We start from the raw sequence: 17323 nt of genomic DNA, 5'->3' as shown, positions 1-17323 counted from the left end.
GTATGGCTCTTAATGGCGTTGACTTTTGGCTACTTTTTGGCTTACATAGCAAGTAGATATGCACAGATCAATCGGCTGCCGATCATGACAGGTCGATATTGCCTAAAAATAGCTTGATCAGCAACCCCAATAAAGCGCCAATCGAAATGCCAATCGAAATATATTAAATTCTCATGCAACTGTTTTGTTTTGCAATGGCTCAGGGCATAGTTTTTTTTCACATCTCAAACATGAATTATGATATGTTGATTATAAATGAACTGACTGCACATTTTATAGCTCACCTTTGCTGTAGGTGCTGACAAGTGTGGCGAAATGTGAAATGAGCGTGATAGCAGAAAAGTCAGCGAGGTCTGCTATCTCCAGAGTGCGCAGCAATGAGCTCAGCCTTTCAGCACAGAACCTAAAATAGTAGAGAAGAGATAACACAGGAGAGAAGTTTTAACAGAAATGTTGAAACCAGGGCTGTAGTCTATTTCACATTCACAAGACAAGCCAAATTTAATAAGACAAGCTTAATTTAAGTAACAATCGCCTACTAGTACTTTGAACCAGAACTTTTAGACTATTTAGACTTGTTTTGAGACATTTGCCGGTGGCTGAAGTAATTTATTTTTTCTTATCGGAAGTAAGAAGAAGAGTAAAAAAAAATTGAACGAGAAAATATGTGCCCCACTGACAAACGTCTTAAACAAGTCCAAATAGTCTCAAAGTTCTAGTTTAAAAGTACTAGCTGTTAGGCGAATTTTTACTGAAATGAGATTGACTACATGCTTTTTATATATAAACATTTTTGTAGGGGTTTTGCCTTTATTTCTGACAGGATAGTGGAGGAGAGACAGGAAATGAGTGAGGAGAGAGAGACAAGAAAGGATCTGCAAATGACCCAGGTCGGAAACTAGAATTGAAACTAGAAAACTAATTGAAACTAGAAAAATAGCTTGCAGAGATTTCATTTTTCTGCAGTGAAAACCACATACTCTACCTTTAAAGAAATCAACTGACCTCATGGGTTTCCGATCGATGCACACCTTCTCAAAGATGTCCTTCAGGAACTGGGGAGCGCTTTCCTGGACCACATGGTGAGTGCGCAGTCTGGCCTTCATGTATTCCAAGAAACGCTTCAGGAAACCTATAAAGTGTTCTGCTGTGCGAATGCTGCCTGGAACAGCCTCTGTAAAAAAAAATTAAAAAGATAAAGCATGAATGTTAAAGCAGCTTATCTTAAAGGTAGAGTACTATACATACTATACCGATTATATGTCTCCTCAACGCCAAAATAGAACACAGCAAACAAACAAAAACACTGCTGTATGCTGAAAGGACAAACATACCTTGGAGAATTTCATCTGGTAGCACTGGGTTAGACAGAAAAACGTCCGTCTCTCTGGCCACGCCAGCTTCTTTCAGCCCCTCCAGTAACTGTCTGTATTCCTGCTTCAACTTCGCTGCATCAGTTTCCTTGATCCTAAAGACAAAAAAAGGATATTATCAGACATTTTATGCATTTTAAAAAAACATTTAAAGATTTTTTTGAGGTCTTTTTCGACGGGGAGGGGTCTGCAAAAGACCTGGGTCGGGAATCGAATTCGGGTCAGCCGCGTAGCAGGCGAGTTCCCTACCGGTTGGCCACGGCAGGGCCTGTTTTCTGCTATTTAATCTGGTGACCCACACTTGCTTCCCTCTAGTTTATACCCCATATATTTCCACACCACGATTTGGTGCTTTGGTGATACAGGTAAATAAAACCCCATTGAAAATCAATGGATGCTATGTCTGGTGGGTTACAATTCCCATATAACAAAGCACCAAAACGTGGTATGGCAATCTATGTGGTATAATGAAGAGGAAAGTGTGGGTCACCAGATCAAAAAGAAAAAACAGCTGACAGCAAAGCAAATCAAGACAGTTTAATGAGACACTAAAAATCAATTTTTGTTGAGGGAAATGCCCAAGTTTTGGATGATTTGACATGGAATTACCTGGCATGGGACATCTAATTAAAGTGCAACCCACCTCTGAATTGTGTTTTGCAAAGTGTCCACGTTCTGTTGACAGCGATCCAATGTCCTGCGTGTGATGTTAACACTCATGGAATCAATGCACACACTATCTGAGGAGAAATCAAATAAAAAAACATGCTTCAGAACAATAGCCAACAACTAAAACTAATATTTTCTGGCTTTAAAGCATTACTTAACTCGTGTTTTTGATTGATTTTAAATACCTATGTTGTGGGCTTCATCGAAGACGACCACCGATTGTTTAGCCAGTTCTTTGGAGACCACATCTGCGATTTTAGGGTCCAGTAGATAGTGGTAGCTGTACACGATGATATTAGCATGGAGGATCTGAGGAAGGAGAATCACATAGTTAAAGGTACACTGTGCAGGAAATGGTCAAAAAAGGTACTGCAACTATGCTGCTCATTGAAACTGGGCTGCCTATTGCCAAATTTGATCTTAACATGAAAGTTTACTAAGTAATAAACAAATATGTCCTAGTATGGTCCAAGTAGAGTCATTGTTGCAGCTAAAAATGGCTATTTTTGGAAATTCAAAAGGGCGGACCATGGAGAAGATCCCCTTTTCATGTATGAAAAGTGCAATTTTTCCAGTCATAATGAATACTTAGAATTTGATGGTGGTGGTAAGTATTCATGAAAAGGTAACATTAGTGAATGGGCAGCATGAATTCTGGAAATAAACAATTAAAAATCTCACAAAGTGTCCCTTTAAGAGCTGGTCATAATGCATTACATGCATTTTGAGAACCTCAAAAGGAAAAACAACGTCACCTAACACATTGGACATTGAAATTGCCTGGATTTTTCCTCAAAAAGACTACTGTTGCGGCTATGTCCAATACCAATTTGTTCAGCGCCGCTGTGGGCTAAGCAGAGGGATTCAAACTTGTTTACGCGCACTTAATGATGTAATGTCCACACGGTTAACTCCGTTTCTTCATTTATTGCTCACCATATCGACATAGACTCCAATAGTCCTTTAGACCCCAATAGTCCTTTCAGTGCAAGGTAGAGCAATTGTTCCAGAGTTACAGAGTTTTGAATTAGTCCATGCAATGTGCGAGAGTAGTGCGGTACGCAAAAGGATGGCCTTCCCCCATGCTCACCCCACGCCAAACTGAATCGAAGCGCAGGTGCCAGGTGGGCACTAATTAAAGGGCTTCCAATTGCGCACCACACACGCCCAGCGCCACACCCATGTCCACGACAACCAATATGCAAAAACACAAATTAGAAGTGAACCAATAACCCATAAAGTGTACCATAACAAAAACAAATAATAAAGAAAGTAATTATGGCTCCTACAACTACACTGTAAAGCCAGTTTTTAAAAAACTCAAACATTTTAGTTGTTATGGTCGATGTTTTATTAGTTGTGGACAACCAAGATAGTACCGTCAATCCGGACAGTACTCACAGCGCTTCACTTTTTTCTTTTTTTATTATCTTACTTATTTTTTTTATTCTTTTTCTTTTTTATTATCTTACAGCCTTATTCCAAATGCTACAAATGAATCTCTGTTGTCAAAATCCTACACAAATTATTCCATTATGACCATGTGAAAAACAAGTTGTCTTGACAGTTTTGAAAATGTATAAAAATAAAAAACAAAGAAATCATATTTACAAAAGTATTCACAGCCTTTGCTTAATACTTTGTACAACCACCTTTGGCAGCAACTACATTCATTTTTTCATTTCGAAATGAAAAGGGATTGAAAGGGAGGTCATCGGTGTGTGTTTCAACCTTTCAGTACATTGAAATTGTACATTTTGAGTCTGCACCTGGCTAAAATAGATGGGTGTGAGTTTTGAATGAAATCCTATGGAGAGTATCATGATCAGCTTCTGTAGTCACAGTGCATGTTGACATGCATGCCTCTTTAGGTGTAATACATATTTCCAATGTTGACGGCATTCATACAGTACATCCCCAAACGATGTCAGTCCCACTACCATGCTTGACGAGCCAGATGATGCACTTTTTTGGTCAAATTCACTTGTTTACCACCACACATGCTTGACACCATCTAAAGCAAATTTGTCTATCTTGGTCTCATCAGACCACACAACATGGTTCCAGTGATCCATATCCTTGGTCTGTTCATTTCTCTTGAGACCAAGATAAACAAATTTGCTTTAGATGGCGTCAAGCATGTGTGGTGGTAAACAAGTGAGTTTTACACAAAAAGTGCATCATCTGGCTCGTCAAGCATGGTTGTGGGACTGACATCGTTTGGTGATGTATGGATGCCGTCAACATTAGAAATCTGAATTACACCTAAAGAAGCATGCATGTCAACGTACACTGTGACTACAGAAGCAGATCATGATGCTCTCCATAGGATAGGCTTGGGCGATGTCCCCCTAATTGACAGCTCAAGTAGGTTTTATTGTCAATTTCTTTACATGCACTGGTCATACAAAGAATTTGAAATTACGTTTCTTGCTCTCCAGTGTTAATTTCGTCAGCTTTTTTTGATTTAGTCTTAGTCTTAGTCACAATGACGAAAATCAATTTTAGTCTTAGTCATATTTTAGTCATTGCCTTCCCAATTTAGTCTTAGTCTTAGTCAAAATGACGAAAATCAATTTTAGTCATAGTCAAATTTTAGTCATTTTAGTCAACATTTCAATTTTTAGTCATTTCAGTCAATATTATGTAAAATAAATAACCTACAATGGCTATTGTTATTTCACAAAGTATTACTAATATTGCCTATTGCAGCAAATATTCACCTTGTTACTTGGTCATTTTCCACCAAAACCCAAATCAGTAATTTCAACATCATAGAGCAAAAGAGCATCACACACACACACATCCAGGTGCAGGTTGCGCGCGCTCTCTCTCTCTCTCTCTCTCTCTCTCGTGCATTAGAAGCTGCTGCATATTATATTTCATTTTGAGTTTGATCACGGAGGAAGCTACATGCTCTTCTTCACCTGACCGCGGGACTTAAAGCCTGCAGATTGCCGGCAGTGGGAAGACCAGACATCCCAAGTCTGCATGAAGTTCAAGAAGTGTCTCCCTGATAGTGCTTCCCGATGACCATGAGTCAGATAAAATACTGCTGATGTTAGACTATGCAAGTTAGCGGTTTTTGTTTTCAATTGGCAATGCGAGCGGAGAACGATAATGACTCGTACGGCATGCGTGCAATAGGCTTAATTAGATTGCGTGAGCACACTTCGTACGCCCTACAAAAGTCCCAGGAAAAATAGTTAGGCAGGGGTATGCAGACTGGACGATAGAAAGGACACGCACATACAAATATTTAAACACTAATGCTGTTTTGTTTGTCGGGGGTGTCGAGGCTCGATAAGCATGACCTGGAAAGAGTTTTTGGAACTTAGGAAGACGCTGAAGACGCACGGAAATGCTGTCGACTTCCTTGGGTCTTTTAGCGTTGCTCTCGACGAGAACAAGTTTCAAATCTCAACAGTTTAAAACTCCTTAGCGATCGCCCATCCATTGATTCTTTTCAAAACTAGGCTACAGTAGCCGTGCCTCTGTTACTTTAGACAGGCCAACTTTCCCCCTGCTGTCGCGCGCTCCCGCGGTGACTGGTTTAAATAAATTCACAAACCCGACCTTCATGATTTGCTTGCTGCCTACTCATATGGTTAAACAACAAATATAGCAAACATTACAAAAAAAGAACAGACAACGAACGCCGGGCTAAGACAGCCTAAGTGAAAAGGAGAATAGTGGAAGCTGGAGGAGGTTTAGAATGACAGTATCAGAGGAGGATTGGCGCGACTGTCATTACCTAGGCCTACTGCAGAAACACATGTCTTCGTCATGGATAAGAGGGTTGTTGAACATGTTTCAAAATGAACACTTCCCTCAACGTCGGCTATTTTTTCTCTTTCTCTGGGAATGTTTTAGGACCTAAACTCAACTTAAATGGACTCACTGAACTACTAGGCTACAGAACTACTGACTGAGCCGTGCCATGCATTGGCTGCCAGCAGATACAAGTGAGGCAACAAAGCATGAGCGCGCAATCACCTATGAAGTTCAAGACACTTAGGCCTATATTACAATTACAAATTACAAATTAATTATAAATAATTATATATTTTTAATGTCCATTCGTCCATGGCTTGTAAATTTTGTCTCGTCTTAGTCTCCTTGACGAAAATATTTTTCTTATTTTCGTCATATTTTGATTTGCTTGAGGCAATTTTTAGTGCGTCATCGTCTCGTCATCGTCAAGGGAAAAAGGGGCGTTGACGAAATATTTTCGTCATCGTCGTGGTTGACGAAATTAACACTGGTAAGGACATAGACAGTATAGACATAGACAGTACTTATACATGGACTTAAGACAGTATGGACATAGACAGTGCTCATACAGACATTTAAAGTGCAAGACTGGACAACAGAAGACTTGTAGAGGACATACATTAAGAGGTATCTGTTGTGCTTTTGTGCTTTTCCTAAAAAAAGTCCTTTATAGCGTTCTGACATGGTAATAGTAGCATTTTGAAGAAAATAAATATTAAAAAAGGTCTGTCAAGTACACCAGCAGCAGTGTGTGTGTGTGTGTGTGTGTGTGTGTGTGTGTGTGTGTGTGGGCAGGTGCGTGTGTGTGTGTGTGTGTATGTGTGTGTATGTGTTTAGTGCAGGTAGAAGGTGCGGTGTGCGTCTTGTGTGTGTGTTCGTGTGTCTGTGTGTCTGTGTGTGTGTGTGTGTGTGTGTGTGTGTGTGTGTGTGTGTGTGTGTGTGTGTGTGTGTGTGTGTGTCAGTGTGTGTATGTTTGGGTTTAGTGCAGAAAGTGCAGTGTGCTTGTGTGTGTGTGTGTGTGTGTCAGTGTGTGTATGTTTGGGTTTAGTGCAGAAAGTGCAGTGTGCTTGTGTGTGTGTGTGTGTGTGTGTGTGTGTGTGTGTGTTGTGTGTGTGTGTGTGTGTGTGTGTGTGTGTGTGTGTGTGTGTGTGTGTGTGTGTGTGTGTGTGCATGTTTTGAGTTAGTGCAGGTTGAAAGTTCAGTCACGAGTATAGTAGTGCAGGTGGAATGTTCAGTCGCAGATATGGTGGTGGGGGGATGGGGGGGGGTTGTCAGTGGCCTTGCTGGCTAGAGGCTGACAGTGGAGGGAGAGTGGGTTGAGTGTTTAGCATCTTGATCGCTTGGTGCATTGTGCTGCTCGCCAGCCTGGTGGTACGGGAACGGAGGCGCCTGTACCTCTTTCCAGAGGGCAGGAGGCTGAGCAGTTTGTGTGCAGGGTGGCTTGTGTCTTTGATGATCATCAGTGCTTTCCGGGTGAGGCGTGTGGTGTAAATGTCCTGCAGGGAGGGGAGTGGTACTCCAATGATCTTCTTCGCTGTGTTCACAACACGCTGGAGTGTCTTCCTGTTTTTCTCCGTGCAGCTTCCTCCCCACACTGTGATGCAGTTGGACACGACGCTCTCTATGGTTCCTCTGTAGAATGTTGTCATGATGGAGGGTGTAGCACTTGCCTTCTTTAGTTTGCGCAGGAAGTAGAGACGCTGATGGGCCTTCTTCGCCAGTGATGTAGTGTTGGTGGTCCAAGAGAGGTCGTCGCTGATGTGCACTCCAAGGAACTTGGTGCTGCTCACTCTCTCCACAGCATCGCCGTCGATGGTCAGTGGTGGCAGTTGTTTTTGGACCCTTTGGAAGTTGACAACAATCTCCTTGGTCTTGTTGACATTCAGCAGGAGGTTGTTGTCTTTGCACCATCTGGCCAGCAGGTCTTCTTCTTCTCTGTAGTGAGTCTCATCGCCCTTGGTGATGAGGCCCACCAGTGTTGTATCATCCGCAAACTTCACTAGATGGTTAGTGCTGTGGGTCGTTGTGCAGTCGTGTGTCAGCAGCGTGAACAGCAGGGGGCTGAGAACACAACCTTGCGGAGCCCCCGTGCTCAGGGTCAGGGTGCTCGAGGTGTTGTTCCCTACCCGTACTGCTTGTGGTCTTTGCATCAGGAAGTCCAGCAGCCAGTTGCAGAGGGAGGTGCTGAAACCTAGTTTGTCCAGTTTTCTGATGAGTTGTTGTGGTATTATGGTATTGAATGCTGAACTGAAGTCAATGAACAGCATTCTCACATATGAGTCTTTATTGTCCAAGTGGGTGAGGGCTGGATGGAGGGCAGAGCAAATTGCATCCTCCGTGGATCGCTTGGCTCGGTATGCGAACTGGTAGGGGTCTAGGGTGGGGGGTAGGGTGGCTATGATGTGTGACAGGACTAGCCGTTCGAAGCTGACGATGTTTGGGGGGGGGGGGGGGGGTGGTGGGAGTAGCTAATAATTTAAAAAAAATATATTATGATATATTTTGTATTTATTTTTATTATTCATCTTCAGCTAAGTTATTATTTAATTCTATTTAATTTAAGAGTAAGTGAAATATATTAATATTATTATTACATTCTGGGGGATTTTTTTTAAACCTCCTCAGCGTTCTTGCTCAGCTGCTTTGTGAGATGGTCGCTGAGATGCAGAGATCCCCCGCTGACCCCTCCCCCTCGCCCTTCTCGTCTCTCCTCCCGTGTCACTTGCAAGCTGCTTGCTACTTTACCATCAGTTCATTGCGTGGCGTTTTTGGGAGACTTGTCAATAAATGTGTTACATCTGTGAGTTATTTATCTGTGTAACTATTTTAAGACGACATATGCGCTGCGTTTTTGCACAGGCTAGTAGGCTATAACTTTAGCCCCTCTCGCTCACCAGAAAACTAAATGGGAAAGAGATGAGAACCCATGCGTGATTGCGTGCCCTCTCGAGAGGCCTTACAATGGATTTTAGCCCCGACTTTGTCAATTCCTAGCACTAGAATACGGAATGTTTTGTTTTAGGTCATATCGAGGCTTTTCCCCCCTCATCAATGGAGTTGATCAATGGATAGTTCTACAAGTAGTTCTGGCGGTGAAGCCATGAAGACGAGTGGGCGCCGCGGACATGGAACCGCTTGCTCACCTTATTGACAGTGGGCTTATCAGAAGTGTACACTCTTGAGTGCAGCTTCACAAGACATCTTCACCGCGAATAGCGATTAAACATTTTGAGGTGAACCGTTAAACATGAACTGTTAAACTGTCGCAATTGCCGAACGTGTTGCTTATCGTCATGTTACTCCGGAGGAGCCAGCTAGGTAATGCGTAAAGAGTCCCCTTTGTAGTCAACAACTTAGGTCACAGAAATAAATGAACGATATCACTTAGGCCTACTTACATACATCTGCAGCAAACAATAGTTGGGCTTAGTTCACAAGTTTTTTTTTTAAATTCCATTGTGTTTTTTTTCGTAGTTATATAGCCTAATTCACTCGGCTTGGGGCTTGTGTTCACAACTTGTCTTGAAAACCGCTGCTACTACTACGGATTTTACGGTAATGTGATGTCAAGTACCGTAATGATTACTATAGCAGCGGCTTCAAAAATACACAAGTACAAGATTCCTTGGCATCACGATGTTTGCCGTCCATCGTGATGCCAGCTGTCCATCGCCGATGGACGATGATATCGTCTATCGGCACAACCCTACCATAGGATTTCATTCAAAACTCACACCCATCTATTTTAGCCAGGTGCAGACTCAAAATGTACAATTTCAATATACTGAAAGGTTGAAACACACACAGATGACCTCCCTTTTAATCCCTTTTCATTTCGAAATGAAAAAATGAATGTAGTTGCTGCCAAAGGTGGTTGTACAAAGTATTAAGCAAAGGCTGTGAATACTTTTGTAAATATAATTTCTTTGTTTTTTATTTTTATAAATTTTCAAAACTGTCAAGACAACTTGTTTTTCACATGGTCATAATGGAATAATTTGTGTAGGATTTTGACAACAGAGATTCATTTGTAGCATTTGGAATAAGGCTGTAAGATAATAAAATGTGAAAAAAGTGAAGCGCTGTGAATACTTTCGGAATTGACTGTAAGTAAGTAGGTAAAGTTTATTTTTTACAACGCCTTTCACAGAACAAGTTATTCACAAAGTGCTTTATAATTTGATTAGATTATAGTAGGAATTAAGGTGAAAGAGAGAGAGATATGAAAAAGCACAATAAAATAAAATGTAGGTAAGATGAGGGGAAAAAAACCTTACAGAGTATCGTGCCATGTAGTAAGGACACCACCCTTTCCTGCGTCCATAATCCTTCAGGTCATCAAGGTTATAGACACCGGGAGCGATGGGCACCTGCCTCCCCACTGCATCAAACTCCTGAAAAGGTGGGGTTTAAAAACAAAATCAGTCAAAAAATGAGGGCTACTTTGGTGTTACTTTTTCCAGTTTGTCCTGAGTTGAACATTTAAAATCAGGGGTTGGCAATTATTTTGACCCAAGGACCACATTAAGGTGTGGATTGGAATATTGACCAAGGGGGCAGATATCGCAGTTAGCTTGCCTCTCAGAATGATGTATGCTGGTATTACCTGTTGGGTATTTAATCCTTGCCTAGGCCTAGGCCGTGTCACATAAAAAAAACGGTTTTATGCAACTCGGGAGTGCGCGGCACTTCTTTCCTCCTGCAAGTGTCTGACTGGTTGCCGGCACCTCCTTGTCTGAGTTTTACACCTCCACTCATGATTGTAATAAATAACAATATTCACCTCGTAGAAGCGGCAGGACGGCAGGCTGGGGTTGCTATGGCGCTGAGTTCGGATGTACGATGCCGTCAGACTGTGGCACTTCCCATCCACCTCCTTCCCAAAGCGTAATGAACTGACCTGAGGCAATCAATAGCAGAACTTTAAAATAGTCATCCACTATAAATGGGTAATAAATGGTTTATTATATCAATGATGACAACATGTGTTAAATACTTTATCAGTTGACGGAAAACAGTTAACTACAACAACTTTTTTTTGCTTTTCATTGTTTTTTTCAATAAGGACAGTTTCAGATTTTGACAGGAATGAGTGGGAGAGAGATGGAGGAGGGGCAAGAAATTACATCAGAAATTGAACCTGCTGGGACCCTGTAGTGATAGTCAGTACATTAGCTGTTTGAGCCATGGCGGAGGTAGCGAACATAATTAATCACTTGGAAATCATTAGTTTAATCATTTGTAGATAACAATCTTGATTGCTATAAGTTACTCCAAATACTTTAAACAGTTTATGGAAATGTAAACAATTAAATGTTGAAATGTATTCCCATGCTGACTACACACCTCTGGATGAACACACAGGTTCTTACGGGAGGAGAGTGCCAGCGCTACAAAATCGTTGTCCTTCCCCGTCTCCTTGGAGTAATACTCGAGAAGTTTTCGCAATTCCTCCACAACCTGTCGAGGAGAAAACAAACACAGTATCCTTAATAATAAAGACTTCGATGACACTCAATAATCTTAGGAGCCCTGGCAGTATATACGTAGGTGACAATAATCTCACCATTCACCATGGTTGAATGTGAAAGTGGGTGATGCAGTAATTACCGCGAAAGAATCATTAACTTTTAGCTTTTTTGTGTTATCCTTTTGACATGTTGTACATGGTTTTCAAGACAAATGTATTGACTTATTTATTTGTAGACCTTTTTTTAATGCTTTGTACAATGTCAATTTAAAAAATCAATCAATCAATCAATCAATCAATCAATCTCACCTTCTCTATTTCCGGCACTGTTCGAGAGCAGTAAATCAGCTTGGTGACCTCCAGGGGATAGGCCTAAAGATAAAAACAGTGTGCAACAGGAGCTATCAGAAATGGCAAACTGTTACAATGCATGACGCATGTGATACGTTTTGGCGACGCCACCCTCAGGCGACTCAAGACACTGCAGGCGGACACACAGACAGACAGACAGACAGACAGACAGACATACAGAAGGAGGGTGCAAGATGCAAGATGACCTCCGTCACACATGTCAAATACGTTTTCCAAAATATTTGGATCTTGTACCCTGTTGTGTGTGTGACCATACAGTCAACTGTTTGGTAGGGTCTGGATACTTACTTTCTGATATGCTACAATCAATGACAGCAGAGAGATTGTTTTGCCGGTCCCCGAGGGCATTTCGAGCACGCCATGTCCCTACAAGAAATGTGAATATTACAGAAAACATTAATTTATCTCAATCAGATCACTTGGATGGGTGAGTGAATACATTTGGCAATATATTGTATATAGCAACATACACATAATATAGACAAAGCAGGACACAAAGCATTATGCGGACACCAAGGGCCTATACTACAAAGCTGGTTCAGGATAAGTTAAGGTTAAGTTAAGAGGTAAATAATCTAATAGAAAAGCCTGGAGTCCTCATTTTCTTAAGAAAAGCTCTTGTATTAGATGATTTACCTCTTAATTTAACCTGAACCAGCTTTGTAGTATTATGCCCCAAGACACAATGCACTGTTCGGCCTGCACACACACATGAGCAGAGGAAAAAGGGGAAGATGGAAAGAATCCGAGTGCGGACGGTGCAGAAATGTCATTATAAGGTGCATCATTTTCTATCACACTTTATATAGATAGATAGTATGTTACCTTAGCATCAAGAGTCCTCTTGAGCTCTAGCATGTAGGAGTACTGCTCAGGGTAAATGTAGTCATAGGGGAACAGGACCAGCAGTCCATCGATGTTTATCCTCGAGACGGGAAATAAAAACAATGTGACACTCTATACATGCAACACATACTCAGAACTTCACAACGCGACACGAACCACAAACCATATTTGCAAAATGCAGTGTTTCGGAAAATGAAATGAGACAGCTAGCGCAAATAATTACAATATAGCTGTATTGGAAACAGCCCTACTTAACACATTAACTCTTTACTACCACTATGTCATCCTCATAATCATCCCTTTTTATATGCCTTTCGTTCAGTGTAATAGCACGTCAGTGTTAAGTTATGAAGCGTTATCTTCGTGTATCTAGCTTTATAATACTATTATATTGCAATATTTGCAGTTCATAATGCAAGCCTTCACACGTTGAAAAGTTTTCTCGAGTGGCTTCAATATTTGTGGGCACCGGCTAGCATTGTCTATGTACGCACGTTGGGACCTGTCTACATCACGAGAAACTTACTTCATTTTTCTTCTACTGCGGAGTGCGAATCAACATCTCAAATGCACCATATGCTGATTTTACGCTTCAACATGTAGTGGTAAAGTTACATGTTCTTGAACGACACCAGAGATTTTGATAGGAACTGTCTCTGACGACACATAAACAGAACAGGCTAATTGCTCTGAACACATGCGTGAAGTCAGCTCCACTACAAAAATATGGCTGCGACATTTCAAAATAAAAGTTCCTCTGATATAAGGGAAAAGTTCAAACCAAATAGCCATTCCCTCTCTTAAATTAAAAGAACAGTCCACCTTATTTCAGGAAATTGCTCATGTGTTGTTCAGCCCTGGCAATATGTGAAAATACATAGGATTTCCCCCCCTGTGTTTGCATTGCCTATTTAACAGTAGGCCTATGGAAGTCTATGGTACTAAATAAAACAATCAAGATGAGTGTTTGTTTGTGACACATTCATGTGTTATACTTGGAAATACTGCAAATATTTGTAAATAAAAAAGGCAGACTGTTCCCTTAAATAAACATGAAACATACACTGTATACTATTATTTTCTGCTATTTAGATTCTTTCACAGCGTACACAGCATTTTAGTTAAGAACACACACAGCACACGTTAGTAAGACAAACATTTAATTTATTTGCATTTAAGCACAGTATGTTACACATAGAAAAGGATGTGGGGAGGGCATTAACAATCATCATAAAGTGTAAAATTAAATTTGGCAGGTTAAAACATACCGAGTCTGTGTCTTTGTTGAGGAGCAAAAGAATTGTGGTAACCTGTTACACTCAGACGTCAGAGCTTACCATTTTGGTCAAACAAACTCACTACATTGAATAATGCCCGGACGCAGACAACTCTGAGAAATCGTTCAAAAATCTCAAAGTACCTCCACAATTTAATACCAAGGACTGCCAGTCATAACAAAGCATTAAGAAGTTTGTGAGTGTAAGCCTAGCCTACTACTGTAAGTGTCAATCATCCTTTTACATGCCCAACTGTTGTACTGTACTGTACTGTTCAGTGGTGTAGTGGGTATTTTTTAAAGTGGGGGTACGCAATTTTTAATGTAATCAAATAATTAGGCAACTTATCATGTCAACCCCCCCAACTGTACTTTCATCTGTTTGGCCAATCACCTGCAATACTGCTATGTGCTCATTCATTTCTGTATTCAAACATGGCCTAGATTTTTTTTATTTTTTTTTATCTCATCTCAGGAGAAGTGGGTGGACTGCGTACCCCCGCGTACCGCGCCCACTACAGCCCTGACTGTATTGTACTGGTACTGTACCATCTTGCCTTCTGGTGCAGGTGGATTTGCTGGTTGCAAATGTTCCAATGAATCAAATCACCACCATTACCGAATATCAGGAAAGCAAGTAGGGGCAGTCATGGGTGAGCGGTTAGGGCGTCAGACTTGCATCCCAGAGGTTGCCGGTTCGACTCCCGACCCGCCAGGTTGGTGGGGGGGAGTAATCAACCAGTGCTCTCCCCCATCCTCCTCCATGACTGAGGTACCCTGAGCATGGTACCGTCCCACCGCACTGCTCCCCATGGGGCGCCACTGAGGGCTGCCCCCTGAATTGAAAGGCTTTAAATGCAATTTCGTCAAGTGTGCAGTGTTCACTTGTGTGCTGTGGAAATGTTCCAATGAATCAAATCACCACCATTACCGAATATCAGGAAAGCAATTACTGTTGCTCAAGGAGGACCAGATTGGGTTTAGAGTATTGGCTAAAAGGCAATATGTTGCAGGAAACTTGTCTGTGTCAATAATAATAAGAAATCGCGTATGCTAGTACAGTGTTTCCCAACCAGGGGTACGTGTACCACTAGGGGTACGCGAGCACACTGCAGGGGGTACTTGGAAAAATGTTATTATTATAACAAATGTATGGAGCAGTCACATCAGGACAGAGAAAGCAATATAGAACATAAAAAAGGGGGTATTCATGGTACAACTAAGAGGCGTAAGGGGTATGCAAGACAAAAAAGATTGGGAAACACTGTGCTAGTAGAACTTTTTGGCTATTTCATTCATGCACATTGTAATGAAATGTATTTAGTGTATGTATTTAATACCCTACAATAGCCTTGGTCAATCACAAATTCAAAAGACCCATGTCTTTGGTAGGCATTTGGGAAAGAGCCTCACTTGTGAGTAACATTCGACAAGGCGTGCATTTCACGGTTTAAAGTCGACAAGGTTAATACAAAAAACTTCACGCCGCGAATCCAAGTGGATTTCTTTTTTTTATATATATAAGTTTTTGGGCGGGGCTTTACAAGCCTTTATTGTTTTTTTTTTCTCAGACAGGACAGTGAAGTAGAGACAGGAAGTGAGTGGGGAGAAGGGGAAGGGCCGGCAAAGGACCCGGGCTGGGAATCGAACCCTGGTCAGCCGCATAGTAGATAGGTAGGGCTCGCCAAGTGGATTTCAAACTGCTTGGGTGCATGGCAGTAGGAGTTAGATCATTCAGTGGCATGTGACATGTGCCAGTGACATGCAGAAGTGGCATCAGTGGCATGCTATTATAAAACACATTTTTCCACTAATGAGTTTTGGTTTAGGCACAGTTTGACATGTTTATAGGCTGGTGTACACACCTTTTCACTGACAGGTTAGGTTTAGGAATGAGTTTGGCTTAGGCACAGTGCAACATCGACATGCAGTAACATCACTGGCATGCAATTACAAACCCCAACTCCGGTGAAGTTGGGACGTTTGGTAAACTGAGAATAAAATCAAAATGCTATCATTTTCAAAACATTCAATACATTTCTTAGATGGAGAATAGTGAAAAGACAACATATCAAGTGTTAAAACCGAGAAAAAATATTGTTTTAGAGGACATATGTACTCCTTTCTAGTTTGATAACTGCAACACGTCTCAAATAAGTTGGGGCGGGGATCAGTGAAATGTTATAAACATCCAAATAAGATAAAACAACAAGGAAGAACATTTCAAAATGAATTGTACTGATGAACAATTTGAATGTCCAGGTATAAGACAAGCACAGAGAGGCTGAGTCACTCAGAATTTAAAGATGCAGAGGGAACAATTAGCATAGTTATTACATAAAGTTTTGAATTCCCTTGATTTACTGTGATTGAGTGTATATAAGACATATTTTTGTCATTAAAATCATTGTATGGGGCACCTAAGTCACGCCCTCTACTTCTTGGTTCATGGGGCAGAGGGAGTCAAAAAATAATTACTGGACCTGAAATGAGTGGTTTTTTTAACACCAATCCAAACATTGGACCTCCACTTATGCAACACAAATCCACCACGACTCGCCTCGTTCACTTCCATTAAATTTTTTGACTCCCTCTGCCCCATGAACCAGGAAGTAGAGGGCGTGACTTAGGTGCCCCATAGGTTCATGACATCATGAAATATATATTGGTTGTAGTCTCACTCTAGCACTCCGAGAATTACAGCTAGTGAAAACTTGACCATATTAAGGACGCTTCATGTGTGCAAATGAAAGAGGGGTTTAACATTCCCCTATCCACCCGAGCTCACTTGAAATAGACCCAGAAGACATGGGAAACTGTCCTTTGCTTACAGAAGTCAGCAGCAGTTGCAGAAGTCAATTCTTTTTGAAAATAATACAGTCTTGCACATCCTGTGCTACAGTGAAAATTGACCATGCAACTTGTGTTAGTGCTAACTTCAAAATGATAACATGGGGGTGCAGTAGTACATTGGTTAAGCTGTTCACTCAGTTGTAGAATTGAATACAGTACTGAATGAAATAAATGGGTTTTAAACAGCATGAAAAGCCATAGCCATGCAATAGATTTTGAAGGGAGATCTTCGATTACTGCCACATAGTAAGGACAAATTGTATTCTCTCTTGTTTTAACAGTTTAACTCCAACATAAGGACCAGCAGGACATAAAATGCCAGGCTTTTGGTCAAGACCTGTCACACTGTAAGCACTACAGAAAGGAAAACATTGCCAAACATGACAAGGAATACAACTACCATTTAAGCTGTAGAAATCATGTCCAAGATAGGAATCAACACTGTTTTTTATATAAAATCATCTCATCGGTTAATGATATTAACTGTTAAGTGTTGTCTTTTGTTTTGTTTTTAGTCTTCCTCGACATTTGCTGCCTTTTATTGTCCCCGTCCAAACTCTTTTGAGACACGATGGATTTACATATTCATGAATATCCCCCAAAACAATAATTTTGGTCAGTTTTGATGGCTGATATGTTTTCTTTGTACCGTTCTCCAACTACTGTCCGAACCAGACTTCTGGAAATGGC

The 17323-nt window shown here is 41.1% G+C and overlaps 1 protein-coding gene across 2 annotated transcripts in view; it reads right to left on the bottom strand.

The window, feature by feature from the left end:
* The window catches only part of ercc2 (excision repair cross-complementation group 2), a 39411-nt gene extending 26223 nt beyond the window's left edge, over positions 1-13188 (bottom strand). For both annotated transcript variants that reach the window (XM_063205849.1, XM_063205848.1), the window contains exons 1-12: positions 13031-13188; positions 12484-12583; positions 11947-12024; positions 11596-11658; positions 11163-11276; positions 10600-10716; positions 10094-10210; positions 2228-2351; positions 2017-2113; positions 1335-1468; positions 1006-1174; positions 285-403 (exon numbers count right to left, since the gene is read on the bottom strand). In XM_063205849.1, the coding sequence (XP_063061919.1) occupies positions 285-403; positions 1006-1174; positions 1335-1468; positions 2017-2113; positions 2228-2351; positions 10094-10210; positions 10600-10716; positions 11163-11276; positions 11596-11658; positions 11947-12024; positions 12484-12583; positions 13031-13035 (1237 nt within the window). In that variant the 5' untranslated portion in view covers positions 13036-13188. The remainder of the gene's footprint in view (positions 1-284; positions 404-1005; positions 1175-1334; positions 1469-2016; positions 2114-2227; positions 2352-10093; positions 10211-10599; positions 10717-11162; positions 11277-11595; positions 11659-11946; positions 12025-12483; positions 12584-13030) is intronic.
* Positions 13189-17323: the final 4135 nt, after the last annotated feature.

This window comes from Engraulis encrasicolus, chromosome 8, assembly GCF_034702125.1.
Source record: "Engraulis encrasicolus isolate BLACKSEA-1 chromosome 8, IST_EnEncr_1.0, whole genome shotgun sequence".
Lineage (NCBI taxonomy): Eukaryota > Metazoa > Chordata > Actinopteri > Clupeiformes > Engraulidae > Engraulis > Engraulis encrasicolus.
Note: the sequence above shows the minus strand (reverse complement) of the source record. Positions and strands in the feature narration are given on the sequence as shown.